The sequence below is a fragment of the Odocoileus virginianus genome, chromosome 21, assembly GCF_023699985.2.
Source record: "Odocoileus virginianus isolate 20LAN1187 ecotype Illinois chromosome 21, Ovbor_1.2, whole genome shotgun sequence".
Lineage (NCBI taxonomy): Eukaryota > Metazoa > Chordata > Mammalia > Artiodactyla > Cervidae > Odocoileus > Odocoileus virginianus.
The window spans coordinates 44,320,601-44,338,730 of NC_069694.1; the positions used below are offsets into that span (position 1 = coordinate 44,320,601).

Here is an 18,130-nt window from a genome sequence, read left to right on the forward strand (position 1 = left end):
ATATTTGGCTGCTCAAATATATAAACCATAATAATTTTAATTGTGAAAATACTTTCCTCCTAACACAGAGGCACCTCATAAGCTCAGAAAAAATTCTACTAAATGTAAGAGATTAAAATTCAGGTTATATATCTCTCTATATTAAAATATGTAAATATTTGAGCTTAAATATTTTCAAAGTTCCTGTCTTCTTGCCTCCATTTTCTTTTCTCTCTTTTTGTGAAGTAAAACTCATCAAACAAGTTGTTTCTATTTGTGACTTTTAAATATTTTTCTAGATGTTGTAAAATCTGGTACAGGGTACATAACTTTATCTGACTAAATAGAAGTTCTACCAAGAGCTTCTTTTCATAATTCAAATCTTCCAAAATACAATTATAAAGTTTCATAATTAAATCTGTTACACAATATGATCTCTCATTGTTTAATTATCTTTCAGTTAATTCCTTGTTTCCATAGGGATATATTTTGTTTTCAGTAATTGCAATTGTAAAGACTAACAAACTGAAGTTACTTTTTCCATCTGTTTGTTGAATATCTTAATTAGAGACTTCTAACTGATCTTGAACAAAATGCAATTTCTAAAAGCTAGTTAGTGACCAACACCAAAAAAAGTGTGCATATTCTCTGAATATTATATACAGTTCACTTCAATTTTTATATATGTAAAACTGCATGTGAACTTTGACTAGAGTTACCATTTCAATTAATAGAGTATCACAGGTATATTACATATGCACCACAATATTTCTGTTCCATAGATTTCTTGCTTTAGTAAAAAGCATTATTTTACTGTGATGCTCCACTAAAATATGTATTCATATGATAATTTACATTAACACATTGCATTTTCTGAATTAAAGTTCACAGTAGCATTTACAATATGGTCAGAAAATTCACCTTTGACACAAATGGCCTCCACTTCCTACATGTATTTCATTTGCATCTAATCTTTAATTCTCTGCATATCCCTCTAAACCCATTGACTGTCATTCTAGGGGCTTCATGCCTCCCACTAGTCATGGCATAGGCCATAAGCCACCCAGTGTGGGTCACGACACAACTTGCTGCTCCACGCAGTGGCCGCAGGACTTGTAGCATCAGGTACATTGCCCACCCCCACCAGGACAAGAAGCAGTTAGCTCTTGCTAGCTGTTCATGTCCAAAAGTCATCATTTTATCAGTCAGTTCCCTGTGTGCTGTACTTCAAAGGAAGGTATAAGTATCCTTGAGACTAGAAAAGGTTGGGAAAGAGAGACGGGCTCTCTTTCAGAGTTTACCACATGAGAACTCTTTCAAATGCACCTGACTCTTAACATTCTGCTAAGAGAAGCCATGTCAGAAATTAAAGCATGATGAAGAGGTCTTACCAAATCTCTGTGATACAACTATAAATAACGATCATCCTTAAAAAATGAGGAAGTCCAGGACAAATGCTGAACTGGACTGGATGCTTGAACAGGCTAAAACCAAGATGTTCTAAACAAATCAGAATACAAGACTCTTTACACCCGGAATTATTTTTGATTCCAGCAAATACAACCAACTCCTACATTTTGTTTGTGCTTTTCCCACATTTCTCTTGAATCTGACACCTATTTTCTATTCTCAGTGTATCCACCTTAGCCTAGCTGCTTCTTACCACATGGTTACATTATCCATGACTTGTTTACTGGTCTAGGATTCATTTTCTCTTTCTATTCATTCTTTTCATGCCTGCCATAGTTTCTTTTCTCCAGAAACTTTTGTGTCTCATCACATCCTTGCTGAAAAATCTTTTAATGTCTCCTCATTACCTGCAGAGTAAATTCCAAAATTTGATTCCAAGTACAGCTGGTCCCTGTTCTACACTTAACAGATTCATTTCTCCCTCCTCCCTATGGGAATCCTTCACTCCAGCTCAGCTTGGTCACTCACCATTTCCTAAACACACTTGGCACTTGCTGTCCATGGTTTTGTTCACGCTATTATTTCCACTTAGTCTTCTCAACATGGACCTCACTTGCTGAAATCTGACCTAATACTTTAAGCCCAAGCAACATTTTCAAGAACTCTCTAATTCCGCATATAAATGTATTCTCTTTATGGCCTGAAGTTCTGCAGTATATAATGGGGACATTTAATCACAAGAAATAATAATTAAAACCTGTCTGAGGGAGAATATTTTTAAGTGGGCTGGCCTTTTGACATGTAAAACACTACAAATGGCCCAGGTTGTTCCACCTTTGTATAAGATCAGTCTTTCTTACTAAATTTTGGATCTTCCTTAAATATGAAGCAAAATCAATTTCATGACATTTTTCCATTGTGTGTGTGCATGCTAAGTCGCTTCAGTCGTGCGCAACTCCTTGAGACCCTATGGACTGTAGCCCTCCAGACTCCTCTGTCCATGGGATTCTCCAGGCAAGAATATTGGGGTGGGTTGCCATTTCCTCCTCTGGGGGATTTTCTGGACTCAGGGATCAAACCTGCATCTCCTGCAGCTCCGGCATTGCAGGCAGATTCTTTTACTGCTGAGTTACCTGGGAAGCCCCATTAACAAAGACATAATGAGGGGGAATAAAATATAAGGTGTGAGTGTGTGTGTGTCTCAAAGGAAGGATGCATATCAAACTGATAATAATGGTTATTTAAGGGGATGCTTGTTGCGTTGGTGGGTTGAATTACACTGTATACTCCCAAATTGTTTTAATATTTTGTAATGAGCATATATTAAATATTTTGTGTGAAACAGAAAAAATGATTACAGCACATTAAAAAAAAATTTTGGCCTATATGGCACTGTGTCTGTGGTGTCTTGGTTGTGGCAATTGCCTTCAAGTAGTTCACAACACAGTATGCCTTTGAAGCGCCTAAGAATCCTGGCATATGCTACTGCTTAATAGATATTCATTATGTGATTTGATACATAAATGCCCAATGAATGGAGAATATAGAGGGAACAAAAATTTGACCCAACACTTTTCCAGTGATTTCTCTGTAATTTTTTTCAAAATCTTATCAGAATAAGAAAATAATCTATGACTTTGTGAGAGTAGAAACATATTTGAAAAGCAAACAATATAGAGAAAATGGAAAAGTAGTTGTTGTTTTAATAATCATGTAAACTCTCCTTGCAAATGTTACAATCCCCAAATTGGTGGATTCCTAGTCATAAGATGAATAAGAGACATTGTGATTAAAATCAGTAAAGCTATTAAAGTATTTAAATGTTTAATTCTTTAAGAATCAAGTAACTGTAAGCCATAAAACTAAATAAGACAACATCTGGAAAGCAAAGAGGTTGAAAGATTGGAGATTAAAAAAGCAAATGGGGTGCTTAGTGATACTGAGGGACTTTGGCAAATGAATATAAACCCATGTGAAAATAAATACAGAGTGTGTGTAATTACAATGAGCCCTAAGATGCATTTAGCATTTATATATCTCCTGGGAAGCTTGGTGAGTCAGAAACATAAAACCAAAGCAATGGGAGGCTATTAAAATATTATTTCCTGTTGTATTGGAGAACCTGAGAAGAGAGTAAACATACCGATTACTTGCATGGCTGGTTCTACGTCTGTCGTGGCCTCTTCCAACAATGACAGCAGCTTGGCTGATATCTGATGCACCGATTCAATGTTGCTAAACAAGCTATCCACATCCAGCCGACCAACCTGAAGAAACACAAACGCTGAGCTCCAGCTGATGGAGAGAGAGATGCCCGCTATTTAAGACGTTTCCTCCCGCTAAACAGTAAGCGTTTTATATGCCAGCCCATGCTGCTTTCATCAGCTGCTCCTGTCAACATTCTTATTTGGGATTCCTAGAGCAATTGTGCAGCTTTTCATGCAAGAGATTGGGATGGTGCATCTGTTGTTCCCTTCCTCTTTTCCTTTATTTTGACTTAATTTTAATGAGTTGAGTGTATGCCTACATATCCCCCTGTAAGAACCAGAGTGTGAAGATTTGGGCTCCATAATTGGTATTTTATTAATTGCCGTCTATGAGGGTATGTATGGGTACATGTGAATTTAGAATATTTTACTGCTTATACAGCGGAAGTCAGACCTTACTCTAGGCAAGTGACTATTTTCAAAGTTGTTTTAAAACCACAGATGTTCTGAAAGTGATGACAAGTAGATGTGCTGAGTTGTTTCCTGCTTTCTTTCCTTAAAAGAAATGTGAATGGAAATCTTCACCAAATATGTTCTACTAATTAAAGATTCATCATATTTTATAAATTAATGCACACCTTCAAAAGGGTTTCTCAGGTGGCACTAGTGGTAAAGAATCTGCCTGCCAATGCAGGAGATGCAGGTTTGATCCCTGGGTCCGGAAGATCCCCTGGAGAAAGAAATGACAACCCACTCCAGTATTCTCGCCTGGAAATTTCTGTGGACAGAGGAGCCCGGCAGGCTATAATCCTTGGGGTTGCAAAGAGTCAGACACAACTGAGTGACTAATTTATTCATTCTTTTATTAAATAATTCCTGAAGTCCTTTTATGTACCAAGAATTGCAATGGAGGCTAATCTCTGTCACAGGCATTGGATGATTAGTAAGGTATGGCCAATGATTCTAACCTATCCAGGAAGAGCATGATGAGCTATGTGCCAGATTTTGCTGGAGCCTACTCAAAATCTTTTTGTTGATTTTAAACCAGGTCTCATTTCATAATCAAACAGCATCTTGGTTCAGGCTCCACTGGGCTGCCACAGGGAAAAGGAGCAGATGTCTTTTATTCATGGTTTATTTTACACAAGGAATAGGTGGATAACTAAGTCATCAACAGTCAAATCACAGAGAAGCTTAAAAGATGAAAAACCGAATTACTGGTTCAAAACAAAGTTGACAAAATTAGGGGTGAGAGAGAGACAGCAAGTTCACCTAAAGATCAGAAGAAAAAGAGTCAAGAAATGAAGGGGATTTGGGAACAGGATATAGAATAAGAGACAGACCTGGAAGAATTCTTGGAAATGAAGGCCAACAATTGCCGCTTCTTTTCAATGCTTTCAACATCAGTTTCTTCTGTGAGTTAAGAAGCAACAGTTAGAACTGGACTTGGAACAACTGACTGTTTCAAAAGTGGAAAAGGAGTATCACAAAGCTGTATACTGTCACTCTGCTTATTTAACTTACATGCAGAGTACATTGTGCAAAATGCCAGGCTAGATGAATCACAAACTGGAGTCAAGATTGCTGGTAGAAATATCAATAACCTCAGATATGCGGATGATGCCACTCTAATGGCAGAAAGAGAAGAGGAACTAAAGAACCTCTTGATGAGGGTGAAAGAGGAGAGTGAAAACGCTGGCTTAAAACTCAACATTAAAAAAAATGAACATCATGGTATCTCATCCTATCACTTCATGGCAAATATTAAAAGTGGAAATAGTGACAGATTTTATTTTCTTGGGCTCCAAAATCATGCAGACAATGACTTCAGCCATGAAATTAAAAGATGCGTCCTCCTTGGAAGGAAAGCTATGACAAACCTAGACAGCATATTCAAAAGCAGAAATATCACTTTGCCAACAAAGGTCCATATTGTCAAAGCTATAGTTTTTTACAGTAGTCCTGTATGATGTGAGTGCTGGACCGTAAAGAAGGCTGAGTACCAAAGAATTGATACTTTTAAGCTGTGGTGTTAGAGAAGACTCTTGAGCGTCCTTTAGACAACAAAGAGATCAAATCAGTCAATCCTAAAGGAAATAAACCCTGAATATTCATTGGAAGGACTGATGCTGAAGGTCCAATACTTTGGTCACCTGATGCAAAGAGTTGACTCATTGGAAAAGACCCTGATGCTGGGAAAGATTGAAGGCAGGAGGAGGAGGGGCTGACAGAGGATGAGATAGCTGAATGGCATCACCGACTTAGTGGATGTGAATTTGAGCAAACTCTAGGAGATAGTGGAGGACAGGAAAGCCTGGCATGCTGCAGTCCATGGAGTTGCAAAGAGTAGCACATGACTTAGCAACTGAACAACAACAGTTTCTTCAGGTGTGTTGGATCTATTTAGGAGGCAGGGAGGAGGCAGGCTGCTCATTTTTTATCTCATCATTTTTTGGACATTGATCCCATTCTTGAACCCTTGTTCCCCAACTGGACATGAATATTAGTTTGATCAGGATGAAAATGAAAGCCACTCAGTCCTGTCTGACTCTTTGTGACCCCAGGGACTATACAGTCCATGAAATTCTCCATGGACTTTCACAGAGTCCATGAAATACTGGAGTGAGTAGTAGCCTTTCCCTTCTCCAGGGGATCTTCCCAACCCAGGTTGCAGATGGATTCTTTACCAGCTGAGCTACTAGGGAAGCCCAAGTTGATCAGGATGTTCTGGTATTAAACATGAAAGCAATACTACATATTGCACCTTGCTTAAAATTTTGTGACTATGTCAGTTGCCTCCTATGGAATATATTCTGGCTGGATATATGGATTTTAACCATCTTGGGAAATTCCTCACCTTACTATCATTAGTCTGGTCCTCAAGAAAACTATAGGACAGGGCACACATGGCTCTTCTGCCTAATATCTATGGGTTTTCAAGACTTTATTTTATATTAGTAAGTATGTTTAGTATTATACAAAATATCTAAAATGCAGATAATAATCATATGACTTTTTGTTAATTATAACTTTAAATGACACATATCTCTTGAGTACCACTGATTTAACACATTCTTTTCTATGTATTGAGCATTAATTAAATCACAAAGGCATAACTTTGTATAGTGCAAATATGTTTTACAGAAGTTCTGTATGAGTCAATTTTTTCTAGATTGATGGATTCTAGATGTGCTAGTTTAACATTCTGTAAAATCATTTGAAATGAATCTTTCTAAAGTATCTAATTTCATCCCTAATTTACTTGTTTTATAAGGAAGTATTTCATATAGTGTACCCAATTATTAGACCATAAAAAAGGCTGATGCTAAAGAATTGATGCTTTCAAATTGTGGTGGTGGAGAAGACTCTTGAGAGTCCCTTGGACAGCAAGGAGGTCAAACCAGTCAATCCTAAAGGAAATCAACCTTGAATATTCATTGGAAGGACTGACGCTAAAACTGAAGTTCTAATCATTTGGCTTCCTGATGTGAAGAGCTGACTCACTGGAAAAGACCCTGATGCTAGGAAAGATTGACGGCAAGAGGAGAAGAGGGCGACAGAGGATGAGATGGTTGGATGGCATCACCGATGCCATCACTCAATGGACATGAGTTTGAGCAAGCTCCGGCAGTTGGTGATGGACAGGGCCGCCTGGCGTGCTGCAGTCCGTGAGGGTCACAAAGAGTCGGACTCACCAAGCAACCGAACAACAACAACAACCTCACTGTTGTTTCATTTATTTGGGGGTCTTCATCCTGAAGAACATAAAGTGCTTCATATTTATTATTTCCTATATTATTCCAACCTCTCTGTAAAATATGAATCAGTGTGAAAACAGGGAAATTGATGCAGAGTGAAGAGAGTTACCATGCCCCAAATTATGACATTCAAGACAGAGTTTGAGCTGGAAATTGACCTTTTATTTCTATGCCACAGTCCATGACCAGCAACTACAAATAATAGAATATTTCATCATCTCTGTTTAGATTTTTTAGCTTGAAGTTTTCACCAATTTGTCACCTCTACAATTTATTTCTCAAGGTCAGAATCCCACATATCTAATTTATATTTTAAATTCATTTAGTAAGGATCTAACTCTGTATTCTATCTACAATCTGAGCTTGATGCAATGAATTATAAATAACAAAAACAAAAGTTTTGATTTCTTTTCTTTCTGAAGGACAGAAAGGATTAAAACATCAATTGGTACAGTTTCAATCACCAATATCACCATAGCCCATGGGGATATTATGAATCATGAGATGAATTCACATTTAGTCTCTACTATGCCAAGGAACAAACAAATGTCTCATCCAAATAGCCTTTTAAAACTGGTAGATGATTTTATAATTACTGATGTAAGTTCAAGGAAGCATTTGTATACATTTATTATTTACTAGAAATGGACGGTACTCAGCCTAGGCTGAGTATATTTTAAATGAAATAAAATTCACTTTTTTGATAAGGAGATTTAGTCTAAGCATACATTATTCTAAGCAAAGTCAATATATCTTTTGAAAATACAAGACAGAAACATTAAAGGTCAATAATGTTTTGGTGACAGTTTAGTTTTTTGCTTCACAAAAGTATTCACAGGATATGTTTCAAATAGTAAGTTCCCATTACATTTAACTAATTGCTGTATGTATGGTTGCATGTATATGCAAAACTCCCCAGTTATAAGTGTCTAAGTAAAAGAAAACACATCATTAAAATTTTCTCAATTCAGAGACTGTAATCATAGGTATAGAATTCCTTGTCACCACCAGCATCTTGTACTCACTCTTTTCAGAACTTATTTTGCATTTTCCCACATTCACATCCCAGCCCAAGCTATTTCTTTTGCTCACAAAGACTTTGCCCTCATATACCTTACAACACTCTGCCCGTCTGAATGAAATATGGTAATGGTAGTATTTGTCCAGTAGTTTTGCCCAGCTCCCTGTACTTTCTTTTGCTTCTGGGAGAAGCCACAGTTCCCCAGTTCTACCTGATCTGGTGGAATTGTCAGTCCTGGTGCCTGCCCTTGCCCAGCTCCCTCCAGAGGTGAGCGTGTGACCCACTGCCCATAACAATTGGCCTAGGATGGCAGATTCCTAAGCAGAGCCAGTGAGAATCTTCACTGATTTTTAATCAATGGTTGTTGGGAAATGAAAGGGCCTAGATTACCAGCCCTAAGAATATAAGTTTCTGTCTTCAGCAGTCATCTTTATGGAGAACTTGATTGCTGCAAAGTCAACACGGAGAAGGAAACTAAATCTGACGTCATCATGTTAGCTCCTATATCTACCTTGCCTAAAGCAAGACATCCTTATTATAGAAACTGATGAGCTGCTTTTTAAAATTCAAGCTAGTTGGAATTTTGTTTCCTGTAACTAACAGGGGACTAATACATTTCTCTTTATTCAGAAGTGAGCCAGAATCTCACTCACTTCCTCTAAGAAACCTTCCCTGCTCCCTTGGTTGGAGTTAACCTCTCCCTTTCCTGACTCTTGTTGTGATGATCCTGTGCTTATATTGAAGCCCATTTTATATTTAGGAGATATTTATTAATTTGTCTGTCTTTATGTAAAAGCTGCGAGTTCCTCCAGGACATTTGTCTTCGTGAGTTATTTGAATGCCCCACTGTTTCTAATACACTAGACTTCCACATAGTTACTCAATAAAAAGTTTGACAATTTGAATTGAATTGAATCACTACAATTGAAATGATCTATTTTCTCTGTGGAAACCATCAACAAATATCCTTTTTCTCCACTCTCCTGGGCCTTGAGTCACAAGTGTGAGGAGATCAAAATCGTTTAAAGAGGAGAAATCAAAATCATCTCATTTGGTTGCTCAAAATATCACATTTAGTTGATGTTTTATAATTTTCTGCTAAATTTTATCTGCAAAGAAAACTGTTGTGCTCAGTTTGGCCATTACTAAACCTGGAACTAACAAAGGCTACACTTCCCCCTTCATTTACAACTGGGAAATCCCTGTTTGTTGTCTTCTATTTAATGAGCCTTGGGACACTCAACCTAAACATAGTCACAGACAGGAAAAACCAAACCTTCTCAGGTGTTGTCAAACCCCAACCACAAACACCTTTAAAAGGGAACATTGAAAAGAAGTTGAGAAACAAATTCTTAAAAGATTTTTTTTTCAGCAAAGTAGTTCATGTACACTGTAGAAAAATGGTTGCTCTAGTGGCAAAGAACCTGCCTGCCAATGCAGGAGACATAAGAGGCATAGGCTTGATCCCTGCAACAGGAAGATCCCTTGGAGAAGAAATGGCAACCCACTCCAGTACTCTTGCCTGGAGAACCCCATGGCCAGAGGAGCCTGGCAGGCTACTGTCCATGGGGTTGCAAAGAGACAGATAACGGCTGAAGCAACTTAGCACACACAGATAACTAAAAGAAAGAAAATGTGATTGCATATAATTCTACCACACAGAAATAACCACTGACATTGTGAGGTATGTCCTGCCATATTGTTTTTCTCTGTGTGTGTGTACAACTGTACAAAAGATTTACATACTTTCAACCACATTTTAAGTTGAGTTTTTTCAACTTAGTATAATATGAACATCTTTTCATGTCATTAATTTTTCACAATCGCACTATTTTAAAAGTCAACATTATATGGAAATACTGTAGTCTACTTAATCAGTCATTAAATCTTTGAAATCTAGATAGATTGCTATTTTCACTATTATAAGAAGCTCTTCTGGCTAAAACCGTATTCACACACCCCTGATTATTTCCTTGTGATAAATTTGTTAAGTGTAATTATTGAGCTAAAGTTATTAATATTTCTTAAGGCTTTCTAACAAGTCTTGGCAAATTATATTAGCAATTACATTGTTTTCTTCTAAAAGCCAATGAATTAAAAACCCACAGTTGGATATTATTGCCCTGACCTCAGTGTGGAAATGTATTTTAAGCTTTTAATTTGATAATCAAAATCACACAACTTTAATGTTCAATGTATATACATACAACAGTTCTAGAAGAAGGAGGAAAATAAACAGCATTGCTTTTGAGGACTATGGTGATTGTCACCATCCAAATGCTTCTCTGGAAATTGTTTCTAGAGAAGATTTCAATATTTCTATTTGCTGTGGTTTGAGAATAAGTCTAGGTTCAATATGGGCTTCCCAGGTGGTAAAGAATCCACCTGCCAATGCAGGAGATGCAAGAGATGTGGGTTCAGTCCCTGGGTTGGGACGATCCCCTGGAGTAGAAATGGCAACCTGCTCCAGTATTCTTGCCTGGAAAATTCCAGGGACAGAGGAGCCTGGTGGGCTACAGTCCATGGGTCGCAAAGAGTCAGACACAACTGAGCGAGCACACACACACACACACACACACACACACACACACACACAGAGTAGGTTCAATATAAGGTCCAACTCTAGACCCTGTATTAGAGTTCATATAGAGGAAATCCACCTTGGACATCATCTGACTCAGTCTCAGAAAACATGGGTCCTATCTGTCCTTCCTATAAGCCAGTTCCATGCACAGCATTATGGTGAAGCCTGGGCACAGTCACTAAATTAGTTTGCCTCATTATTTATGTTGAAAGCTAAAAGCCCAATGATATTAAGATTTTAACTGTAACAAGTGAGAATGGAAGAACAGTGAAAATGTATTATAAACAACTCCAGGAAGCGGAGACCCAGTGGGGATGTTCTGAAAGGGAAGAACCAGGTCTAGTTTTATTTTTTGGTGAGGCAAGTGAAAAGAGGAAGTCTTGTGAGACAGAAACTGCAGCAAGTGGGGAAGGATGATGTTGGCAGAAGGCCCTGGCAACTGCAGGGCTGGGATAATTATCTAATTACGATGGCATTTACTCAGATGGTTGGCTTCTAGATTACAAAGCTTTTCAGGGTAAACTAGCCATTATTTCATCAGGTTTCTCAAAACTACTGATTTGTATGTGTGAACTTTCCTGCTGTGAAACTAGACTCTAAACTGGCTAATTGAGTCAAACTGCAAGTTGAGTCGCTATCACAGCTAGACAGCAAGCCTTTTCACTGATCTCGCAGTTAAATGCCCTAGTTACCTGACACCTGCCCGGAAACAGTCCCAGGCTGGGAGACATTCACGTGGAAAGGCCTGATCAGTGCAGAAAGTAAGGCTGGGACCCTGGGACAGACCCCTCAGGATGAGCCAGAGGAGGAGCAGAGCCAAGAGAGGTGAGTGAGAAGAGTCTTCATCAGACCAGAGACTGTGGTCGAATGTGAGAGCTTCTGGAGGCCTCTGACAAAGGAAGAGGATCGAGAAGTTCATCCCGAATTTTATTTTGACTAATAGCATGAAAGGAAGACGCTCAATTTGATATCTTGGATAAAAGGTGGAAAGTCAACCACGGTTCCGGCTTTGTTTCTCGAATCTGCCTTAACTCAGGGACAGGCAGGAAAGAGTGACTTGATGGGGGCTGGAGGTACTCTTCCGGCTTCCTGTCCCTTCCTGCTCAGGATTTTATATAAAATGTTCAGAGGACAAATAATCCTGCGAGGAATAGCCCTTCTGAGTTGACAGTTCATAAATTTTGTGACCCTTTAGAAAATCTTTTTTAAAGTATAAACACCGAGTTACATTGTGAAAACACAAGAGAAAATAATTTGAAAACTGTTTGAATCACTGAGGTTATTTTAAAAATATGTAAAATTTTTATGCACCAAATTATATTTAAGGGTTTCTTGCTGAGCACAATTAATGGGGTAAACATTTTTGTGTTTTGATCACTTGAGTATTCATTGTGTGTGTATACTCGTATGTTTATCCTTTCTTCTCCCTGCACACTCAGGCTCAGAGCTTATTAGGTATAAAAACCAACCAGTCAGAAACAACCAATCAAACAAACAAAATTATAATTGTTTCAACAGAACATCTATTTCCTTCAGATCTAATATCTGAAAGAAATCACTGATATTAGAAAGGACTGACTCAACATTGACCAATTATTTCCCCCTTAATAACACAATTGCAGAGTTCTAATTTTCAAGAACAGAAGCAAAGACCAGGAGCATCTGTCAAGCCATGTCTAACAGGAAATGGTGGCTGACACCCGGCACACAGGTCAACCGTCAGGCATGTTCCGTACAGTGTCCTCGAGCTCTCAGTAGGATATGAGCCCCAAGTGGCCACAGAAGTAATCTGCTTACAAATGTTCCCTATCTTGTCTTCCTTTCCCTGGCTCATTTCTCATTCCTTTCCCACCCTTCCAGGGGTCATCTCCCCAATAAACAACTTGTTATAAAATCTTTCTATTGGAGTTATTTGAGGGAACCCAGTGTAAGATAGTGTGAGGTGGCCAGGGAACATTTTATTGAGTAAAGGCTTGAAGGAGGTGAAGGAGTAAGCTTTGAAGTTATCTTGGGGAAGAATATTTAAGGCAAGCAAAACAGCAAAAGCAAAGGGCTTGAAACAGTGGTCCCCCTGGCCTAAGGATCACCAAGAAGGCAAGAACGTGGAAATAGGTGAGGTCAGAGAGAATGAAGGACTATCTCATGTAGCACCATGTAGGTCACATAAAAATGTTAGAGTTTGTTAGCAAGATGAAAAGTCATTTTGGATGGTTTTGAGTAGAGGAGGGATGGGCTCTGACTAATATTTTTTTAAAATTACTGTTTGGTTGAAACAAGGATGGAGAAGAGTTGCATCAGAAGGCAGATATAATAATCTAGGTGGTTATTGATAGGTTCTAGAATCAGAATGGAAGTAAAGGAGGAGGTGAGAAGTGGTCTGATTTGGGGTACATTTTGAAGGCAGAGCTAATAGCATTTGCTGATAGATTCGATAGACAGTTTGAAAGAAAAAGTCAAGAATGACTCCAGAGTTTTTGCCCAAGCAACTCTCGTCTCTACTGAGGAGAGAAAGACTGTAAGGGGAGCAAATTGTAAAGAGAAAATTAGGAACTCCAGTTTAACATTAAATTTGCATTGTCTTGTAGATGATCATGTAGAGGTTTGAATGGGGAGATGAAAATAAGCAAAGCAAGCCTTCAGGGAAAATGTCCAGGCTGGAGATACAATTTGTCAACCATCAGCATGTAGATAAAATTTAAAGACATGAAACCAGATCAGATCCTCAGCAGAGTGAATGGAGACAAAAGAGAGAAGAGGGCCACAGACTGAGCCCTGAGCTACTTCAGCATTTACAGGTAAAGATCAACCTGCAAAAAAGACAAAAAAGATTGAGGAGGAGTCTTTGGAACAGTAAGGAGAAAAACATGGGTATGTGGAGTCCTGGGACACAAAAAGAGATAGCTTTCCTATCAAATGCTGCTATCATTTTTCTGCTAATGTCTAAAGCAACTGTTTACCGCATAAGTAATTAGCGTTAACTAATAACAAACTGCCTTCTGTTGTGATCATTTCTAGCACTGCCTTGAAATGTATCTTTGATTGTTACTTGGCTTTTTATGTGTTTATGAGTAATTTTCTTGACCATATTATAAACTCTTTTAGGGCAGGATCATGACATAAATTCCCATGATTTCCATGCAGAATTCAACAAAGGGCCTAGACACTTTACAAACATTTAATGTTTTAATTTGCATATTCAACTAAAATGTTCCATTCTCCATGAAATATTGCCTGCTTAATTTATCTGGAAGTGATCTGCCCCCTCTGTGAACTCCAACTGCATTTATTGTCTGCACTTATCAATTGTTGCTTTGCATTCCAAGCTATCTTTTCACAGCTATGAATCTTGTCACCTCTAACTAGGGATTCTTAACATCTCTAACTAGTCTTTCAATGATGAACGATGAGTCTCACATGTCTTTGTGTACTCCAAATAGCCTCAAATTATTAACTCATGTAATCAATGATCTTGTCTGAATCTAAAGTACCCTAAATAAGTGTTATTAATAAATACATGTTTCCCTAATATATGCTTCCTTTCTGACCTAGTATTTTTTCTTTGGAATCCAGGATTCATGGCCATAGGCACAGCAATGTTCATCTATGCTTAGCTCACATATGCAGAAAGTTGCTCCACATCTCTGGTATCCTGTTAGAGAGGTTTAATAGCATCATTATAATAATCAGAGCCACTGAGATTTTGTTGCTTATTTTTACAGATAAAAGCAAATTAAAATAGTGCTTTATGCATCTTAGTTCTGAGCAGTGAGATGATGAGCATGATCTTGTTACTCAGGCTGAAGGGATGACTTTCCTAGATATTAAAATAGATTTTGCGTATCACATCTCTCCTTTTTTCAATTTTGAGCTTTTCAGCCCCTGCACTGAAATGGAAAATGCATTCATTTATCTCCTCACTTGGACTATCAGGTTTCGATCTGGACAATAGATTATAAAACTTAGAGAAAACTGTAGTTGCCTTAAAACGAAGCTTATGAGGAGATTAAAAGTGTAACGAACAGGGGGAGAGTTTCCATCATAAAACTGTAATTCAAGGAATTTTAAAAATCCCTCATTTTTTGAGCTGAGGCCTTCTGAACAAGCAAAGATAAGAGCTCTTCTTACCTATAAAAAGAAGTTTCACATACTGGAATATTGATGTATCACTTCCATACCCAACTAAATCTGAATCCAATCTGACAGCAAACTGTCTTCCAAGATGACAAAACAGAAAGGTCCCTCCCAGGGAAAATCTGAACAGTGATGACTCAATGTCAGTTACATATTGTATATTAACACAGTGACCTTGTGCTTGGCAGCACTGTTTACTTATGTGATTTTTACTTTTAAATTTAATGTTCCACAACTATAGCCTTTTCCAATCTGATTGACAAACTTTTTAAAAAGTGAGGAAAACTTCATTGACTTTCTTCCGCCCTTTTCTACTGTGGCATCAATTATTTGACCTTATAATGGAGGAACAAAGGCCAGATGATGTAATAAATGTTGAGATTCCACAATGAGTTTTTGCGGAAATGAAGTCTTTGATCTTAAAAAATAAGGAGTTCTAACCTGGCCATATAGATCATGAGATTCTTCATTGTGATGTGATCTTAGTAACTATGAAATTCAGTACTTTTTTAAGTTTTTAAATTTTTAAAATGTATATATGTTTGTAATTTTGGCTGCGCTGGGTCTTCACTGCTGTGCACAAGATTTCTCTGGTGCAGTGAGTGAGGGTCACTCTCTAGTTGTGGTGCATGGGCTTTTCATTGCTCTGGCGTCTCCTGTTGCAATCACAGGCTCTGGGCATTTAGGCTCAGTAGTTGCAGTTCGTGGATTCTAGAACATGGACTAGGTAGGTAGCTGTGGCACACGGGCTTAGTTGCCCCTCAGCATTTGAATCTTCCTGGACCAGGATCAAACCCATGTCCCCTGCATTGGCAGGCAGATCCTTAAATACTGGACCACTAGTGAAGTCCAAAAACCAGTATATTCAGAGGATTGAAGAATATGTGTATCAATGCCTTACGCAGATTTCCAGCAAAAGTATAGTATTTTAAAGTCAGCACATTAGCTCAGAAAAGCCAGTACAAAGCAGAATCAGAAATTCAAATGCATTTCTGAGTCATTGCTCCCAGCATCTCAATTATAGTTAGTAGGAATTGCTTTGATTTACTCAGATTTTTATTTAATATAGCAATTAAAATAAAGTGCTGTGTTTTCTGACTCTCTGGGCAGCTTTTGTTTTTACATTATCAGCCAGGCTTTTATCTCTGCACTCACTCTGTGAAGTCTTGTTACTGAGAAGTTTGATCATAGGAGGTGATGGACTCTACAGGGGAAAGGACTAGATTGAGAAGGAGGTAGAAGTGGAGAGAGGGACTTTAGCTGGCTTTTCCCTCCCTTTGTTTTAAAATATAGAAGGATTTCTAATATTCTAAGCATAGCATGAGAAAGAGCCAACATATGTGGGAAATTATTAAATAGTAAAAATTTTCCTATAAACAACTTAATATATACCCATATTCTAAAAATGTAGTCTTTTCCTCCCAGAAATCACAATAAAAAGAGAATTAATTGGAGAGTTTGGCTAAGTAAATAAGGTAGAGTCATAGAAAAGGTTTTTATTCTTGCATATAAAATTTTACATGTATATTTAAAAGGATAATGTAGTTTAAAAAGAGAAAGAAAAAAAAGAGCATTACAATTTTAAATTTAACTTTTTATTTTGAAATAATGGTAAATTCACATGCAACTGTTAAAAAAAAATAGAGGGATGACCTTTACAAATTCCTCCAATTATAATATCTTGCAAGACTATGTGTGCATTGAATTTTGATATATTATAGAGCACATCCATTGGATCATCAAAAAAGCAAGACAGTTCCAGAAAAACATCAACTTCTGCTTAATTGACCATGCCAAAGCCTTTGACTATGTGGATCACAGCAAACTGTGGAAAATTCTTAAAGAGGTTGGAATACCAGAACACTTGACCTGCCTCCTGAGAAATCTGTAGGCAGGTCAAGAAGCAACAGTTAGAGCTGGACGTGGAACAACAGACTGGTTCCAAATAGGGAAAGGAGTACATCAAAGTTGTATATTGTTACCCTGCTTATTTAACTTACGTGCAGAGTATATCACGAGAAATGCTGGACTGGATGAAGCACAAGCTGGAATCAAGATTGCTGGGAGAAACATTAATACGCAGATATGCAGATGACACCACCCTTATGGCAGAAAGCGAAGAAGAACTAAAGAGCCTCTTGATGAAAGTGAAAGAGGAGAGTGAAAAAGTTGGCTTAAAGCTCAACATTCAGAAAACTAAGGCAACAGTGACAGACTTTATTTTTTGGGGCTCCAAAATCACTGCAGATGGTGACTGCAGCCATGAAACTAAAAGTCGATTGCTCCTTGGAAGAAAAGCTATGACCAACCTAGACAGCATATTAAAAACCAGAGACATTACTTCGCTGACAAAGGTCCATCTAGTCAAAGCTATGGTTTTTCTAGTAGTCATGTATGGATGTAAGAGTTGGACCATAAAGAAAGCTAAGTGCTGAAGAATTGATGCTTTTTGAACTGTGGTGTTGGAGAAGACTCTTGAGAGTCCCTTGGACAGCAAGGAGATCCAACTAGTCCATCCTAATGGAAATCAGTCTTGAATATTCATTGGAAGCACTGATGCTGAAGCTGAAGCTCTGATAATTTGGCCACCTGATGTGAAGAACTGACTCATTGGAAAAGACCCTGATCCTGGGAAAGATTGAGGGCAGGAGGAGAAGGGGACGACAGAGGATGAGATGGTTGGATGGCATCACTGACTCAATGGACTTGAGTTTGAGTAAACTCCGGGAGTTGGTGATAGACAGGGAGGCCTGGCGTGCTGCGGTTCATGGGGTTGCAAAGAGTCAGACATGACTGAGCAACTGAACAGAACTGAACTGATAGAACATATTATGAATGGCGTATGGTGACTGCTTGCATATATAAGACCTGTCTATGAAAAATCAATATCTTGATTCTACTTAGTTCAGGGCAATTTCATGGAAGAGATGAGGTTGATGTTTAAGAAAGTTATGGTTAGTCAACTAAGGTGGAATATGTTTGAGGCCTAGAATACAATCTGAAAAATTTGGAAGTTAACAGATACATGAAGAGTAGCTGG

The 18,130-nt window shown here is 38.1% G+C and overlaps 1 protein-coding gene across 1 annotated transcript in view; it reads right to left on the minus strand.

Annotated features, from left to right (window-relative positions):
* Window positions 1–18,130, minus strand: part of ARHGEF38 (Rho guanine nucleotide exchange factor 38) — a 140,844-nt gene that overhangs the window by 68,388 nt on the left and 54,326 nt on the right. The window contains exon 3 of the mRNA XM_020901215.2: window positions 3,533–3,656. Within this exon, the coding sequence (XP_020756874.2) occupies window positions 3,533–3,656 (124 nt within the window). The remainder of the gene's footprint in view (window positions 1–3,532; window positions 3,657–18,130) is intronic.